Consider the following 17,705-nt stretch of genomic DNA (forward strand, 5'->3'; position numbering starts at 1 on the left):
AGAGATGAGATGGGCTGCGTTTGTTTTCCCTGTCACGGGGGAGGCTGAGAGGGAACCTGATTGATATATACAAATTTACAAGGGACATATGTAACATAGCATAATAAGCTTTTGCCAATAGCAGAGGCAACTAAAATTAGAGGGTATATGTCTAGGGAAAGAAGTAAGATGTTTGAATATGATTTGAGAAATAATCTTTTTTTTCAACAATGGAGTGGATGGAATCTGGAATGCATTGCCTGAGTAGATGGTTGAAGCAGGTACTCTTGCAATGTTGAGTGTCTCTAAAGCACCATTGGCAGGTAAGGTTATGGACCAAATGCTAGAAAATGGGAAAACTCTTGATTGTTAGTATGGTCGTGGTGGACCAAGAGGTCTGTTTCTGTGCTGCATGATGATGAATTGTGAAAGCTAATTTTGGTTTTCCCAATTTAAAACTGTTGGGCCTTGTGTCACTTTGTTAGTTTGTTAATGAAGAAACAGAGATATATGGTTATACAGGTGCATAACCTTTTATCCGAAAGCCTTGGGACCAGACACTTTTTGTAATTCAGAATTTTTCGGCTTTCGGAATGGAAGATTTTTAGCGTAGATTTTAACGGCTGGCTCAGTGGTAGAGTGCTCGGCTCATATCCGCAAGGTTGCGAGTTTGCGCCTAGATCCCGGCAGTTACTCGATCGCGAGTTTGAGTCTTCAATGTAGTTTTTTCTTGCAGAATAGGAGAGAATAGGGAGGGATAGGCTGGGATCATTCTCTGCGAGATGATCTTAGTGCGGGAGACAAGTGTAGGAGAGGTGTACTGACTGTGTGGGCAGAACTTTGGAAGTGATTGCCCACCATTCTCAAAAGCCGCTGTGTCTCCCTGTCCCTGGGATAGCAGGGGGCCATCAAACAGCACAATACCCCCCTCCGCCTCCAACTCCAGAGGAATCCGCTCCCCGATGGGCCGCTACGGCGACAAGTGGCAGTTCGCCCACAGCCCGAGCTCCGCCACCCCAAGAACAAGACGTACCTTGCACACCATCAGCTTCTGCCCCTGCATGTTCCTCTGGAGTTGGAGTGGGGCTGGGCTGGAGTTGCTGATCTGGGATCTCCGTGCTTGCAGTGGGCCTGGGGGTCGGTCCCGATGAGGGGGCGCAGCTCGGGCTGTGGGCGAAATGCCACTTGTCGCCGTAGCGGCCCATCGGGGAGCGGCTTCTGGTGGTCCTGACGTCTCTCAGCTCCTGTCCAGGGATGTGGCCGTAGACGTCAGGACCAACAGGAACCGGCTCCCCGATGCGCCGCTACAGCGACAAGTGGCAGTTCGCCCACAGTCCGAGCTGCGCCCCCTCATCAGCAACCCGGGTTCCTGTGGAGTTGGAGCGGGACTGGGCTAGAGTTGCTGCTGGCTGTGAGTCTCTGGGATCTCCGTGCTTGCAGTCGGTGTCCCGTTGGTCCTGACGTCTCCGGCCACCCCCCTGGACAGGAGCTGAGACTGTGAACTGTGCCGCCCTTGACCCCTCCCTCTGCAACTGCAAACAACCCCACTCTCCTGCTCACCTGCAAGGGCGGTACAGTTCCCAGTCTCAGCTCCTGTACAGGGGGGTGGCCAGAGATGTCACAGCCCGAGCTGCGCCCCCTCATCTGCAACCCCAAGACCAAGACGTACCTTACACACCATCAGCTTCTGACCCTACGGGGAGCGTGTTCCTCTGGAGTTGGAATGGGGCTGGGCTGCTGCTGGCTGTGGGTCTCTGGGATCTCCGTGCTTGCAGTGGGCCTGGGGGTCGGTGTCCCATTGGTCCTGACATCTCCGGTGACTGGCACTGACTTGCTGACATCGCCGACGTGAAGACAATGCAAAGCCCCCGCGCCGGTGCAATGGGCAGGGAGCTGGAGAGGGGAGGGAAGGGGTCACACACATGGCCGGGAAGCAGAGGGGTGTAGGTGGGGTGAAACTGAAGGGAGCGACAATCTGCTGCTGCCTGCCCGCTGAGTTAAAAAGTTCCCACGCAAGACTCACGATACACGTGTATCGTGAGTCTACCGTGGGAACTTTTTAACTCAGCGGGCAGGCAGCAGCAGATTGTCAATTATTAACTCTCCCGCGCAATATACCCTCACCTTCTCTTTTATGAATGGGGATTTAGTTCCCCTTTCTTCGAGGACCGACCGGAGGTTCCGCTGTCACCTCTGCGGGCCGCCCTCGGTGAACGTTTTCAAGGACCTTTCTTCAAGGACCGAAAAAATGTCCGCTATTCGGAGGTTTTCGTTATTTGGAACTTCGGATAAAAGGTTGTGCGCCTGTATATGGTTATATAGAGATGATAATGGTGAAGCAACATGGCTTGTTGTGGACATTTATGTGGAGATTACCCTGTAAGGTTCCTTCATTTTACATCTGAAAACTCCTTGCGATGTTTAAGCTAACTGATTCACAGTGGAAGTTGTACTGACAGCATTTCTCAAGAATGATGTAAAGAATATGTTCCTGCAATTTGAACAGGGGAATTTGGACAGGGAAATGCCACAGATTATGCGGGACATCCAGAGTTGTTATTCTCCAGAAAGGTCATGTTTATATATTTTTTAAATTCTGATTATCCAAAACTATGCTGGTAAGTCCAGACTTGACTCTTGATCTGTGTTAAATTCATTACATCTCAGTCACGGCAGCATAAACAATTATAATATTAATCTCAATACACTCTGGTGGAAAAAAAAAATCAGCTTTGTTTCCAGGTCCGAAATAGTAACTACAACACACAAACTTCAACAAAAGACAATAGTATTGCTTTGATGGCATACAAATATGGTACTCAATGTGGGAGCGATAACTTGGGAGATGCCATTTACTCTGGATCTCCCCTTTGTACTCTGTATCTTCCCCTTAGCTCTATCGATGACCTCGAAAAGATCATCCACACATTTATAACCATATAACAATTACAGCACGGAAACAGGCCATCTCGACCCTTCTAGTCCGTGCTGAACACATATTCTCCCCTAGTCCCATATACCTGCGCTCAGACCATAACCTTCCATTCCCTTCCCGTCCATATAACTATCCAATTTATTTTTAAATGATAAAACGAACCTGCCTCCACCACCTTCACTGGAAGCTCATTCCACACAGCCACCACTGTCTGAGTAAAGAAGTTCCCCCTCATGTTACCCCTAAACTTCAGTCCCTTAATTCTCAAGTCATGTCCCCTTGTTTGAATCTTCCCTACTCTCAGTGGGAAAAGCTTTATCTCCTCCTGCCTAGATTACTGCAACTCCCTTTACACTGGCATCAGCCAATCTTCCCTGTCCCGCCTGCAACTGGTCCAAAACACCTCAGTGAGACTCCTAATGGGCACCCGAAAAAGGGACCACATCACCCCGATCCTGGCCTCTCTCCACTGGCTCCCTGTGCGGTTCCGTATACATTTCAAGATCCTCCTCTACGTCTACAAAGCCCTCAATGGGCTTGCCCCCTCTTACATTAAAAGTCTTCTCACCCACCACTCCACCTCCAGGCCCCTAAGATCGGCCGACTTGGGGCTGCTGAATATCCCGCGGTCTAAGCATAAGCTTAGGGGCAACCACGCCTTTGTGGTTGCAGCTCCTAGACTGTGGAACAGCATCCCCCTTCCCATCAGAACTGCCCCCTCCATCGACTCTTTTAAGTCAAGCCTAAAATCTTATCTATACTCCCAAGCCTTTCCTGACGTCCACTGAGCGAGGGCTACATGTATATATGTATGTAGTTTGTTTGGTTATACTATTCTTATAACAAATGTAAAGCACTTTGGCCAACGAGAGTTGTTTTTTAAATGTGCTATATAAATAAATGTGACTTGACTTGACTGTGACTATCGATTGTACTTGAATTTGAACTTATTTGAACTATTTATCTGATCTATTTGGATAGTGTGCAAAACAAAGCTTTTCACTGTACCTCGGTGACAATAATAAGCCTAAACCTGTCTTTAATGAGTAGATAAATTGTGTAGGAAGTTAATTGCAGAACTGTAGATGCTGGTTTACACTGAAGACAAAAACTGCCAGCGTAACTCAACTGGTCAAGCAGCATCTCTGGAAAAGAGGAATAGGTGACGCTTTGGGTCACAAAAGCAGAAAGGGAGTTAGAGATGGACAATAAATGCTTTCAGTCATCTATCTACTCCTTCTCTCCAGAGATGCTGCTTAACCAACTGAGTTACTCCTGCATTTTGTGTCTATGTTAACTAGGGTATGGGCAGCTGTGGTTATTAAGAAACCACCTCACCCCCAAACAAATGCCAGAAAGAGAAGGTAATGGAAATTTGAGTCTTCTAATGGCAAAGATAAGCTTCCAGTTCAAGGACTCTGGAGATTGGTATTGTAGTCGAGAGATTGTGGTTGATGGAAAATTGACACGAGATCAGATGTAGAAAGACAAGACTGGAGAGCTAGGGGCTGGAGCATTACCCTGATGAAATGTGTTTTAATATGGAGACGGGAGATGCATAACAACTTTTGTATCCACTCTAAGGCCAGTAGCTTGCTTTTCTATGGCAAAGTATTTGCTACAGCAGCAGCCAGCGATGGTGTCAATTACTTCCAGCAAACTGGTTTATTCAGCGGAACCTCAATTCTCTTCCAAATCCTTGTTTAAGTCTAAGGTCTGCCTGCCTAAAAGCTGCCTTTATCCCTCCTTATCGTCCAGTGACAGGTGGAACAACTTCAGTTGGGATGATGTTTTTTCGTTGTTATTTTGAAGACTTAGATAACATGAAGTACCTAGAAATTGAATCTCACCCTATCCACAATTCCAGGGACTTGGGAGATCCAACAGCTCACAAGAAACAATATTGCAGTCCAATTCCTCGACCTCACTGTATAAATTTGCACTTATTGAGCAAGCAATGAACCACAAAATCATTGTCGGAATAAGAAACAAAGCTGTTATTCCATCTTTTATCTCATATTCCATCTCATTTATATTGCACGACTCCAGCATAAATCATCTTATTCAGAGAATAGCTGGTAAGTCTGTCTTCATCTTATGTCATTGTTTATGCTGAAGCTTTGGTTAAAAAAAACACTTCTGATGAATAGCTTTTCTAAATGGTAAACTTGACCACCCATAAGATGACAACATCTTCTTTTTGAGCTAGTTATTCCTTTCAACTCTTGTGAAATACTCAAATTTCCTTGCACCGGAATTATCAAATGGAAAATGTCATTAGAAAGGAAGTGCGTGTGTGTTTACTATGTTTGTACACGGGGCTGTGGGGGGAGGGAGTGCAAGGGGGACAGGCAAAATTAATGCTGATTTGATGCAGCTAATGAATGCTAAAGTACAAACAGGAAGTGGGTAATTCTTTACCAATTCACATAAATAGCTACTTGGCCTAATTCTAATACTGCCAAAAACCACCTGCACCTTGTTCCACTTCAAAAAATCACAATCAGGTCTGACCAAAACTTCATGTTGAAGCCAAGACTACAATGTATGCTTCATGTTGGAAGCTCTGCTGCATCACAGACATTCTTTGAGCATGAAATATAAAGGCTTAAGTATCACCAAAATATTTCTTATTTATGTTTGCTTCACATATTCAAGATAGGCAAGTAAATGAAAATCTGACAAATACATTTAATAGTCAAACTATAAGACGGCTTTGCAATATGTCAACAGGGTTAGTCATTCATTTTTTGCTTCCAAGATGGCGCCCAACCCAGGTGACTATTTACGTGCTCGCCATGGAAACAGATTTACAATCACGTGTTCCAATTGCTCCACACTCTTAAATCTCTACTCCTACAGCAACATGTCTTACTTTGACGATGATCTTCTTAAACACCTCTCAGATCTGTCCATACTCCAAGTCCCGACACCCAAAGACCAACCACGTCGAATCCTGGCTTTGCCTTGCAGTATAGGTAATTTCCTTATCGTGCATCTGTACACTGTGAATGGCCCGATTGCAATCATGTTCTGTCTTTTCGCTGGCTGGTTAGCACGCAACAAAAGCTTTTCACTGTACCTTGGCACATGTGGCAATAAACTAAACTGAACTGGTGACGTACTATACTTACACGTCGCCATGTATGGTACCGTAGACTTCTTGCATGCTCCAGTTATAAGCCCCTCGTAGGATAATTACAAGCAGAGCCACGACAAAAGCAGGTAAACCCCAACTCAGAGCAAAGAAGAGCAGGTAGTGCCGGTCTGTGTGTTCATCGTTCATCACTAACACCTTCCAGAAATTGACAGACTAAAGGGAAGAAAAGCAATAGTTTGCTAGTGTACTGATCCAGCTAGGTACACATTGCCACCACACAAAATAATTACAATTTTACAATGTGTTTTATCAAACATAAAGTAGCTTCCACTATAGTGATCATAACTACAATAAAAATCTATAAATTATTGTGCCAGCATATCAGATTCAGATTAGTTCATTGGCTTGTATACAGGATGCAATGAATTTCTTGGTTTGCATGAAGCTCAGCATATACAGAATGCATAATGATAGAAACAAGAATAAATACTACTGAGATGCTACATCTTGAAGATATGAGACTTGTCTTAGCAGAATAACCAGAGCAATTTTCGAAGAAACATAGAAACATAGAAATTAGGTGCAGGAGTAGGCCATTCGGCCCTTCGAGCCTGCACCGCCATTCAATATGATCATGGCTGATCATCCAACTCAGTATCCCGTACCTGCCTTCTCTCCATACCCTCTGATCCCCTTAGCCACAAGGGCCACATCTAACTCCCTCTTAAATATAGCCAATGAACTGGCCTCGACTACCCTCTGCGGCAGAGAGTTCCAGAGATTCACCACTCTCTGTGTGAAAAAGGTTCTTCTCATCTCGGTTTTAAAGGATTTCCCCCTTATCCTTAAGCTGTGACCCCTTGTCCTGGACTTCCCCAACATCGGGAACAATCTTCCTGCATCTAGCCTGTCCAACCCCTTAAGAATTTTGTAAGTTTCTATAAGATCCCCTCTCAATCTCCTATATTCTAGAGAGTATAAACCAAGTCTATCCAGTCTTTCTTCATAAGACAGTCCTGACATCCCAGGAATCAGTCTGGTGAACCTTCTCTGCACTCCCTCTATGGCAATAATGTCCTTCCTCAGATTTGGAGACCAAAACTGTACGCAATACTCCAGGTGTGGTCTCACCAAGACCCTGTACAACGGCGGCGAAGGGAATGCCACATGATTTTATCGGGTTGTATGCAAAACAAAGCATTTAACTGTACCTAGGTACGTGTGACAATAAAGTATCATTGAATCCCTAACGATGCTTTCAGCTTTCATTATGCAACGCACCATGAGAATGGAATGGATGGAGGGACCTCAAGACTGCGTGCTCAGCCCCCTGCTGTACTCACTCTATACTCATGACTGCGTAGCCGGACATAGTGCGAACTCCATCATCAAGTTTGCTGACGACACCACTGTTGTTGGATGAATCGCAGATGGGGATGAGTCAGAGTGTAGAAGTGAGATCGACCGACTGATCGAATAGTGCCAGCGCAACAACCTCCCTCTCAACATCAGTAAGTCCAAGGAACTGATTGTGGACTTTGGTAGGGGAAGGATGAGGACCCACAATCCTGTTCACATTAATGGGACGATGGTGGAAAGGGTCAAAAACTTCAATTTCCTGGGCGTGCATATTTCCAAAGATCTTTCCTGGACCCAGCACACTGATGCAATTGTAAAGAAGGCACATCAGCGACTCTACTTCCTGAGAATATTACGGAGATTCGGCATGTCCAAGAGGATTCTCCTAAATTTCTACAGGTGTACGGTAGAGAGCATTTTGACTGGTTGCATCGTGGCCTGGTTTGGCAACTTGAACGTCCAGGAACGGAAAAGACTGCAAAACATTGTGACCACTGCCCAGTCCATCACCGGCTTTGATCTTCCCACCGTCGAAGGGATCAATCGTAGTCGCTGCCTCAAAAATCCAGCTAAAATCATCAAAGACCCACACCACCCTGGCAACACACTCATTTCACCATTGCCATCAGGAAGAAGGTACAGGAGCCGGAAAACTGTAACGTCCGGGTTCAGGAACAGCTTCTTCCCTACAGCCATCAGGGTGTCAAGAACAACAATGAATAAGCTCTGAGCTCTGAACTGCAAAAGACTATATTATTATTGCACTGTATGTTTTCTCTTCCCCCCGTTATGTACTATGTTTGTGTTGTGCTGCCGCAAGTAAGAATTTCATTATCCCATCCGGGACATATGACAAATAAAACACTCTTGACTCTCATGTGATGTGCCTGTTACACACCCTGAGCTGAGTTCACCAATCTGTGCTGGCTCAGGCTGTCAAAAGCAGCACAGTTGCCATACCAGGCTGAGACATATCCTGTCAGGATAATTTTTATACCGTATCTGTAAAAGTTTGAGAACATTCTTGTGGACATGCCAAATCTTAGACGCCTGAGAAAGTAAATACACTGATGCAATATGTTGATAACTGCATCACGGTGTCGAGACAAGGTTAGGCTGTTGATGATATGAAGGCCAAGGAACTTGAAGGTGGTGAACATCGACACAGCAGCTCCATTGATAAGGACAGGTTTGTTTTCAATTCTCCTTCCTTTGCTCGATCAACTTGTTTTGCTGACATTAAAAGGAAGGTTGTTTTTCTGAAACTATGGCATGAGGTTCATGATCTTTTTTGCAAATTAATTTTAATAAACACATTTGTCAAACACTATGCCTGGGCTCTGATTTTCTACCCAAAATAAAAGCATCCATGCAAAATACAAACATTCTTGCACACAATTTGCACCCAAAAGATTTTCCTTTATTTGTTCAGAAAATTCACAAGACTTGGGGTTGTGGTTAAGAAATATTTTGGGATGCTTTGGGCGGTTGAGGAATCATAACCTTAAGGGTCAAAAGTGGGTATTGGCAGTTGGTAAAGTTTCCATTTGGAGAGCTGGGTTGTGATTGCCTGCAAGAAATGGCCCAACATTACCATCAGGTAGAACATAAAGAAAGTTGGATTTAATCCTGGCGAGGCTCACAAAGGAGACTTTACAGTGATTAATGAGTACAGACTCAAGGGGACCTACATATCGTGTAGGAAGGAACTGCACATAGATATATAGAAAATAGGTACATAGAAACATAGAAATTAGGTGCAGGAGTAGGCCATTCGGCCCTTTGAGCCTGCACCGCCATTCAATATGATCATGGCTGATCATCCAACTCAGTATCCCGTACCTGCCTTCTCTCCATACCCCCTGATCCCCTTAGCCACAAGGGCCACATCTAACTCCCTCTTAAATATAGCCAATGAACTGGCCTCAACTACCCTCTGTGGCAGAGAGTTCCAGAGATTCACCACTCTCTGTGTGAAAAAAGTTCTTCTCATCTCGGTTTTAAAGGATTTCCCCCTTATCCTTAAGCTGTGACCCCTTGTCCTGGACTTCTCCAACATCGGGAACAATCTTCCTGCATCTAGCCTGTCCAACCCCTTAAGAATTTTGTAAGTTTTGTAAGAGTAGGCAATTCAGTCCTTCGAGCCATTCAATGTGATCATAGTTGAACATCCACAATCAGTTCCCCGTTCCTGCCTTCTCCACATATCCCTTGATTCCGCTAGCCCTAAGAGCTCTATCTAACTCTCTCTTGAACCCATCCAGTGAATCGGCCTCCGCTGCATTCTGAGGCAGAGAATTCCACAAATTCACAATCCTCTGGGTGAAAATGTTTTTCCTCATCTCAGTTCTAAATGGCCTACCGCTTATTCTTAAACTATGGCCCCTGGTTCTGGACACCCCCAACATCTGGAACATGTTTTCTGCATCTAGCGTGTCCAATCCCTTAATAATTTTATGTCTCTATAAGATCCTCTCTCATCCTTCTAAATTCCAGTGAATACAAGCCCAGTCATTCCATCCTTTCATCACATGACAGTCCCGCCATCCTGGGAATTAACGTTGTGAACCTACGCTGCACTCCATCAATAGGAAGAATGTCCTTCCTCAAATTAGGTTTACTGAATTGCATACTGGTTTGAACTTCCTCCCCTTTTATCTCTAGTTTTCACACCTTATCCATCCATATCTCTCATTTCGCTCTCGCCCGACTCTCAATCTAGAGAAGGGTCTCGACCCGAAATGTCACCCATTCCTTCTATCCAGAGATGCCGCCTGTCCCGCTGAGTTACTCCAGCATTTTGTGCCTATCCTACATCTAGTGGATATGAACAGAGGGATGCCATGGCCCAAGGCATACGAGGCATGGTGAAGAGTTCCCCCACAATACATTGAAATACAAGGCCTACTCCTCCATCAGCTGCTGACCAGTTTGAACACACATCCACACAATCCTTTTCCAGTTCTGAGCATGTCACCAGCAGGGAAGATCCAGAATCAACTTGACGTTTACATGAACCATCAAGTACCTGAGAGTGTTTACCCATTGGATTCATTAGTAAAATGAATTTGCAAATGAGATCAGAAAGTTTACGTGGTGATGCCAGAATAAGCATATAACAATGACAGCATGAAAACAGGTCATCTCGGCCCTTCAAGTCCGTGCCGAACACTTATTTTTCCCTAGTCCCATTTACCTGCACTGAGATCATAACCCTCCATTCCTTTCCCGTCCCTAAACCTATCCAATTTATTTTTAAATCTAATGTCTAATGCAATGTATCCCTGAATGTAGCCCTGAACGAAAGCAAAGCAAAAGAGTGCATTGTTGAGCTAGGGAAGGACAGGTTGAACACAACCTGTAACTAGTATGTAACTAGTAGCGTGGATGTAACTAGTAGCGTGGATAGGGGAGAACCAGTGGATGTGGTGTATCTGGACTTCCAGAAGGCTTTCGACAAGGTCCCACATAAGAGATTAGTATACAAACTTAAAGCACACGGCATTGGGGGTTCAGTATTGATGTGGATAGAGAACTGGCTGGCAAACAGGAAGCAAAGGAGTAGGAGTAAACGGGTCCTTTTCACAATGGCAGGCAGTGACCAGTGGGGTACCGCAAGGCTCAGTGCTGGGACCACAGCTATTTACAATATATATTAATGATCTGGATGAGGGAATTGAAGGCAATATCTCCAAGTTTGCGGATGACACTAAGCTGGGGGGCAGTGTTAGCTGTGAGGAGGATGCTAGGAGACTGCAAAGTGACTTGGATAGGCTGGGTGAGTGGGCAAATGTTTGGCAGATGCAGTATAATGTGGATAAATGTGAGGTTATCCATTTTGGTGGCAAAAACGGGAAAGTAGACTATTATATAAATGGTGGCCGATTGGGAAAGGGGGAGATGCAGCGAGACCTGGGTGTCATGGTACACCAGTCATTGAAGGTAGGCATGCAGGTGCAGCAGGCAGTAAAGAAAGCGAATGGTATGTTGGCTTTCATAGCAAGAATATTTGAGTATAGGAGCAGGGAGGTTCTACTGCAGTTGTACAGGGTCTTGGTGAGACCACACCTGGAGTATTGCGTGCAGTTTTGGTCTCCAAATCTGAGGAAGGACATTATTGCCATAGAGGGAGTGCAGAGAAGGTTCACCAGACTGATTCCTGGGATGTCAGGACTGCCTTATGAAGAAAGACTGGATAAACTTGGTTTATACTCTCTAGAATTTAGGAGATTGAGAGGGGATCTTATAGAAACTTACAAAATTCTTAAGGGGTTGGACAGGCTAGATGCAGGAAGATTGTTCCCGATGTTGGGGAAGTCCAGGACAAGGGGTCACAGCTTAAGGATAAGGGGGAAATCCTTTAAAACCGAGATGAGGAGAACGTTTTTCACACAGAGAGTGGTGAATCTCTGGAACTCTCTGCCACAGAGGGTAGTTGAGGCCAGTTCATTGGCTATATTTAAGAGGGAGTTAGATGTGGCCCTTGTGGCCAAGGGGATCAGAGGTTATGGAGAGAAGGCAGGTACGTGATACTGAGTTGGATGATCAGCCATGATCATATTGAATGGCGGTGCAGGCTCGAAGGGCCGAATGGCCTACTCCTGCACCTAATTTCTATGTTTCTATGTTTCTAACCCTGTCCGCATCAAAAGATATGGTCAACAGTCTCATGTTCCTGGGCATCCTTATCATCAGCAACCTAACCTTGGTCCCATCATACTGTTAGTTATCAACAAAGCACATCTGTGTTTTTACTAGTTTATGTGTCAGGGAAGTTTTGGCATGTCCACAAGGATTCTCTTGAACCTCTATGGATGCACTATACAAAGTATCTTGACGGGTTGCATCTCAGGCTGATATGGAAACTGCCCTGCTCTTGACTGCCTGAATCTGCTGCCATAGATGGATCCCCAACATGTGTCTCCATGTCCTGTATTCCTGTTTTCTCTCCCTTTCCTTCAGAGGGAGCAAGGATAGATTTCCCCTGGTCCTCACCTTTCACCCCTCCAGCCTCCGCAACATTCTCCGTCATATCTGCCACCTTCAACCTGCTTCCACCACTAGTCACATCTTCCCATACCCACCGATTTGGGCCTCTGCAGAGACCACTTCCTCTGCAACTCCTTGGTTCACTCATCTCTCCCCACCCAAACCACCCCCTCCAAAGACATTTTGCCTACAACCACAAAATCAAGAACACCTGTCCCTAATATCTCCTCCCTCACGTTGATCCAGGAACCCCAGAATTCCTTCAAGGTGAGACAGAGGTCTACATGCCCCTCCTCTAACCTCATCTATTGCATTCCTTGTTCTCAGTGTCCAGAACAAGGGGTCACAGTTTAAGGATAAGAGGGAAGTCTTTTAGGACCGAGATGAGAAAATCATTTTTTACACAGAAAGTGGTGAATCTCTGCAATTCTCTGCCACAGAAGGTAGTCGAGGCCTGTTCATTGGCTATATTTAAGAGGGAGTTAGATGTGGCCCTTGTGGCTAAAGGGATCAGGGGGTATGGAGCGAAGGCAGGGATGGGATACTGAGTTGGATGATCAGCCATTATCGCATTGAATGGCGGTGCAGGCTCGAAGGGCCGAATGGCCTACTCCTGCACCTATTTTCTATGTCTTTATGTTTCTCGATATGGTCTCCTTTACATTGGCAAGTGGATACAGGTGGGGAGGTGGGGACTGTGACACGAACACTTGCACTCCATCCAGCAATGTCAGCAAGATTGCCTGATTGCTTATCATTTTAACTTCCCCTCCCATTCTGACCGTTCTGTCCAAGGCCTCCTCCACTGCTAGAATAAGGCAACGTACAAACTGGTGGAGCAGCACCTCACATTATCCTTGGGTAGCTTACAACCTAACGTTAAAACATTGAATTCTCCAGTTTTAAATAACTAACCTACAAACAACCTACCTCTACTGCTTGCTGCTTTTTCACCCCCTCTCCCCTGTGCCCAACCTGGATGTATTTCTCCCTATCTCTTTCCTCTCCCTTTTTGCCTTTTCATCTCTGATGTAGGGACAGAAGTTTAGGGGTAATATGAGGGGGAACTTCTTTACGCAGAGAGTGGTAGCGGTGTGGAATGAGCTCCCAGTGGAAGTGGTGGAGGCAGGTTCATTGGTATCATTTAAAAATAAATTGGATAGGCATATGGATGAGAAGGGAATGGAGGGTTATGGTATGAGTGCAGGCAGGTGGGACTAAGGGGAAAAAAAAAAAATTTGTTCAGCATGGACTTGTAGGGCCGAGATGGCCTGTTTCCGTGCTGTAATTGTTATATGGTTATATGTTATATGGTTATATGTTATATGGTTATATGATGTTTGTTCAGCCGACTTAAAAATAAAAGCTACCCCCCTCCCCTCCTGTATCCATCTATCACTTGCCAGACTTTGTCCTCCTCCAACCAATCTCTTTCTCTCCCGCCAAAATCACTGAAAAAGGGTCCTGACCCAAAATATTGCCTATCCATGGTCTCCAGAGATGCTGCCTGACCCACTGAGTTTTTCCAACACTTTGTGTCTTTTCTTGTAAACCAGCATTTGAATTTCCTTGTGCCTACAATTTCAGGGCCTTGATGGATTTCAACTGGTGCCCTATTAACATAAGGAAGAATTTATTACCTCAAACTTCTGGCATTAATATTGTTGTGAACTCAATTTTTCTAAAGTCTATCTTTCATACAGTGAGCATGACTTAGCTAATTGCGATGGGGTTATAGAGGCCTGTCCTCAATTAGAGAAATCAAACACAAATTGGCTGATTGTCTTTGGTCAAAGGAAAGACCCCAAGTCACTCCTTACCTGCCAATTTAATTCTTCATCCTACACTGAGCTATACCATCTGTGGTCGCTTGCACTGTTACAATGAGACCTAACGCAAGCTTGAGGAACAACACCTCATCTTCAATCTGGCAACAGAAAGAAACCTTCCAGGATCATTAACAAAATCTCCAATGTTAGCTAAGTTGTTCTTTCCTTATGTCCACATCAGAACTAGTCATTTCTGGCAGTCATTCATTTGTGATTTTGGTTCGATGTGTTTTCTATCCATTCGTGTAGCCTGGTCTGCTGGGTGTGCAACACATTACACAGATAAAAATGCATAATCTACTTCTAACTTCCACATTGTCATCGGACCTCACCATATCATTTCGTTCATCATTCCACCACCACCACCACCTTCTCTACGCCAAAATCAACTGGTCTTCTCACTGTACTAGTTCTCATGAAGGATCTTGGATCTGAAATGTTAACTCTGATTCTTTTTCTGTAGATGCTTCGTGACCTGCTGAGTGTTTCCAGCATTTTCCAATTTTAACTCGGAATTTTGCACATCCTCAGATGCCCAAGCCACATTTTGAAGCTGCTGGCCTGATACTCTTCAACTCACTCGGTATTCTTCTGGAACCCACACCAGGAACGTTAGAAAGTTGGCAATGTGTTATCTTCCAAAACTGGGACACCCAAACAATCGCTGCCGCATTAGTGGGAGCAGGTAGAGGGCCTGTTCCGTACAAGGCACATGGAAATCCAGACCAGGAGCCAGATCTAGACCTTGTGCGTTAGTGAAAAGGGCCGGTGATTCACTTTTGCACCTCTCCCAATTTGAGTTTATTACTGTGGAAGTAGAATTCTGGAAAGATTTAAAGTGAGGTGCCCACTATTAGCCATTTTACACTGGTCTTAAGATCAATCTAAATATGCTGATCCCACACTGATAGTTGATCCTTTTTTATATTCCATCAATGTCTCCAAGATATAGCCCTCCTGCACAGATCTTCCTTGGAATTGTTCACTCACCAGCATGATCATAATGTGAAGCATTATCATAACCATTGAAGCTGTGTTGTTACAAGGAAGACTAAATGGTACTCCTTTCCATACTTTTGATGCTTAGAAGGGTGAACCCTGAGGTACAAGGCAACTGTAAACAGACGCATACATGTCAAACTCATTTTGAGGAATTCATTAATCCGTGTTACTGTCTTTGTTTTTCTGAAAAACCTTTCAGTAGTTATTGCAGAAACAGTCCCACGATTAAATATGTTTCTCAGACTTTCTTAATATTCTGTTGAGGCACGTCTAGCCTCGACCCACAGCTGCTGTAATGTATTCTTTTTGTGTCCGCATTATCTATTTATTTATTTATTTATTTATCTATCTATTTATTTATCTATCTATTTATCCATTTATTCATCTATTTATTTATTTATCTGTCTGTCTATTTATTTATTTATTTATCTGTCTGTTTGTTTATTTATTTATTTATTTAATTAGAAGTAAGTACAATAATGTGGTACCTTGTAGATACCTAATATATATTGACATGTTACATTTTATGTACAGCTTTTTTTTTTTTTTTTTGGTGTTAGTAGAAGTGCTCATTTTAATAACTGACAACACTGGTCTGTTTCATAAAAACCTGGTACCAGGAGGTTTTCTGCACTGACCTGAATGAGCATCCAACTGAACTGGCAGAGGTATAGGTAGTGCATCACCAATCCAAGGGCAGAGCAACTTTCGTTTGAGAGTTCCCGACTCAGGTAAACAGACATCAAAAACGAGATCTGTAATGCAAGGGATAATATTCAATATGATGATTAATAATGAATAAACACACAACCCCTTCAATGTGCTGAGTTGTCTGCCATTGTCAGCACTCCGGTCCCATGGCAGGGGTAGGAGTTGTTCCTGGAGCCCATCAAGGTGGAAGAGGCCAATATGAAAATCATCTACTTTCTGAGACTGAAGTATAAAAATACCTGGTTTCAGTTTCAGTAATTAAATCCTGTAAGGTTGCTATTAAGCTTCTGATCATGCAACATATACTAGCAATGTTACAACATTTTGAGATTTAAAAAATCAAGTCTGCAATTTATCCCATCAGATAAAGCATAACAATAAGTTTAATTTGACACCTAATTCACTTTCATATCTCAAGTAATAAAAAGGTTATGGCCATTTTCATACCCGGAAATTAGCATCTTGTTCCCTATTGATTTTCTATGGACATAACAAAAAAGCTGTGATCGAGGACAGTCAAAAGCCCATAACCTTCTTAAAAATTAAGAGAACTGAATGAAATGTTCAGTTATCATAGATTGAACCATTCTGAAACAAATATAAAATAATCTTACTTGGAGGACCTGACATTAAAGCATATAATTAGTTAGTTACCCAATTGTAGCTAATTTCAAACATCAATTACTAGATCTAAACATCTATCCATTTCTTAATAAATGATTAACATTTTTAAATAGCCTAAGTGTCCAAATAATATTCACAAATAATTCACCATAAAACATGATTTTTAAATCTCATTTACATCAATTTATAGGCCAAATGGAAGGAATTTAGTGTTCAATTGCTGTAAATTAAAGTCAATTTTAATCAGCTTTCTAGTGGGTTCCTGTGAACGTGCTGGTTTAGAACATTCACATTGCAGTGGATTTGTGCCCTCAAATGCCCAGAAAAATACTGCGGGATATAAAGAGCCCAAAATGAACTATTCGTTATAGAAAACTTTATATACAGGGTTCTTAAGAAGCCCCTTTTAATGTAAAAATAAGGTACATACCTTTAATTGTTTGCTTTATAAAACCCTGGGGCTGCGAGAGGTCGCGGGTTGAGAGAGCGATTTTTAAACTACTATAACTATTATACAAGGCCATAAAAACGAATAATACCTATTGCAACGGGGTCTTTCAGCGATTTTCCGTTAATGATTTACTAGGCTGAACATTTTCGATTGCAACAGCCTAGTAAAAATCGCGTTTTAAACCAGCCCCCTCTAAACAGCGCCAAAATCACACACACGGCCTGGGGGCAGATTCTCATAGACGATTCAGGTAGGTTTTGTAACATACCTACATACACCTAGCATGCACTGAGCAGAACTGATGCTTTATTAACTGGGTTGTCATTCTGTGCAAAAAACAACCTGCTGGAAGAACTCAGCAGTTGGAGCAGCACCTGTGGGTGGAAGAGAATGGTTGCTGATTTGTTCAAAACCCTGCAGACAAAGAGGGGTAGTTGTAGGAAAGGAGCCGGAGGCTTCCCTTGCCTGTCTCTGTCTCCTGTTTCAATCCCTCCCTGTCCGCTAACTGGCCTGACCTGCCTTTCATCCTTCACCCCTCCTCTGTACATCAAACACCTTCCGCTCCCCTACTCCTCTTATACTGGGCATCTTCCATCTCCACTCTAGTCCTCATACAGTCTTCACCCAAAACATAAACATTTCTTTTCCATCCACAGATGTTGGTTGACCTTCCGAGTTCCTCCAGTAGATTGATATTTGCTGCAGATTCTAGCATCTGCCATCTAT

General features: G+C 43.8%; 1 protein-coding gene across 1 annotated transcript in view; it reads right to left on the bottom strand.

The window, feature by feature from the left end:
* LOC129695907 (adhesion G-protein coupled receptor V1-like) overlaps positions 1–17,705 on the bottom strand; it is a 491,758-nt gene that overhangs the window by 88,359 nt on the left and 385,694 nt on the right. The window contains exons 84-85 of the mRNA XM_055633356.1: positions 15,832–15,948; positions 6,049–6,227 (exon numbers count right to left, since the gene is read on the bottom strand). Coding sequence (XP_055489331.1) covers positions 6,049–6,227; positions 15,832–15,948 — 296 coding nt within the window. The remainder of the gene's footprint in view (positions 1–6,048; positions 6,228–15,831; positions 15,949–17,705) is intronic.

This window comes from Leucoraja erinacea, chromosome 3 (genome assembly GCF_028641065.1).
Source record: "Leucoraja erinacea ecotype New England chromosome 3, Leri_hhj_1, whole genome shotgun sequence".
Taxonomy (NCBI): Eukaryota; Metazoa; Chordata; class Chondrichthyes; order Rajiformes; family Rajidae; genus Leucoraja; species Leucoraja erinaceus.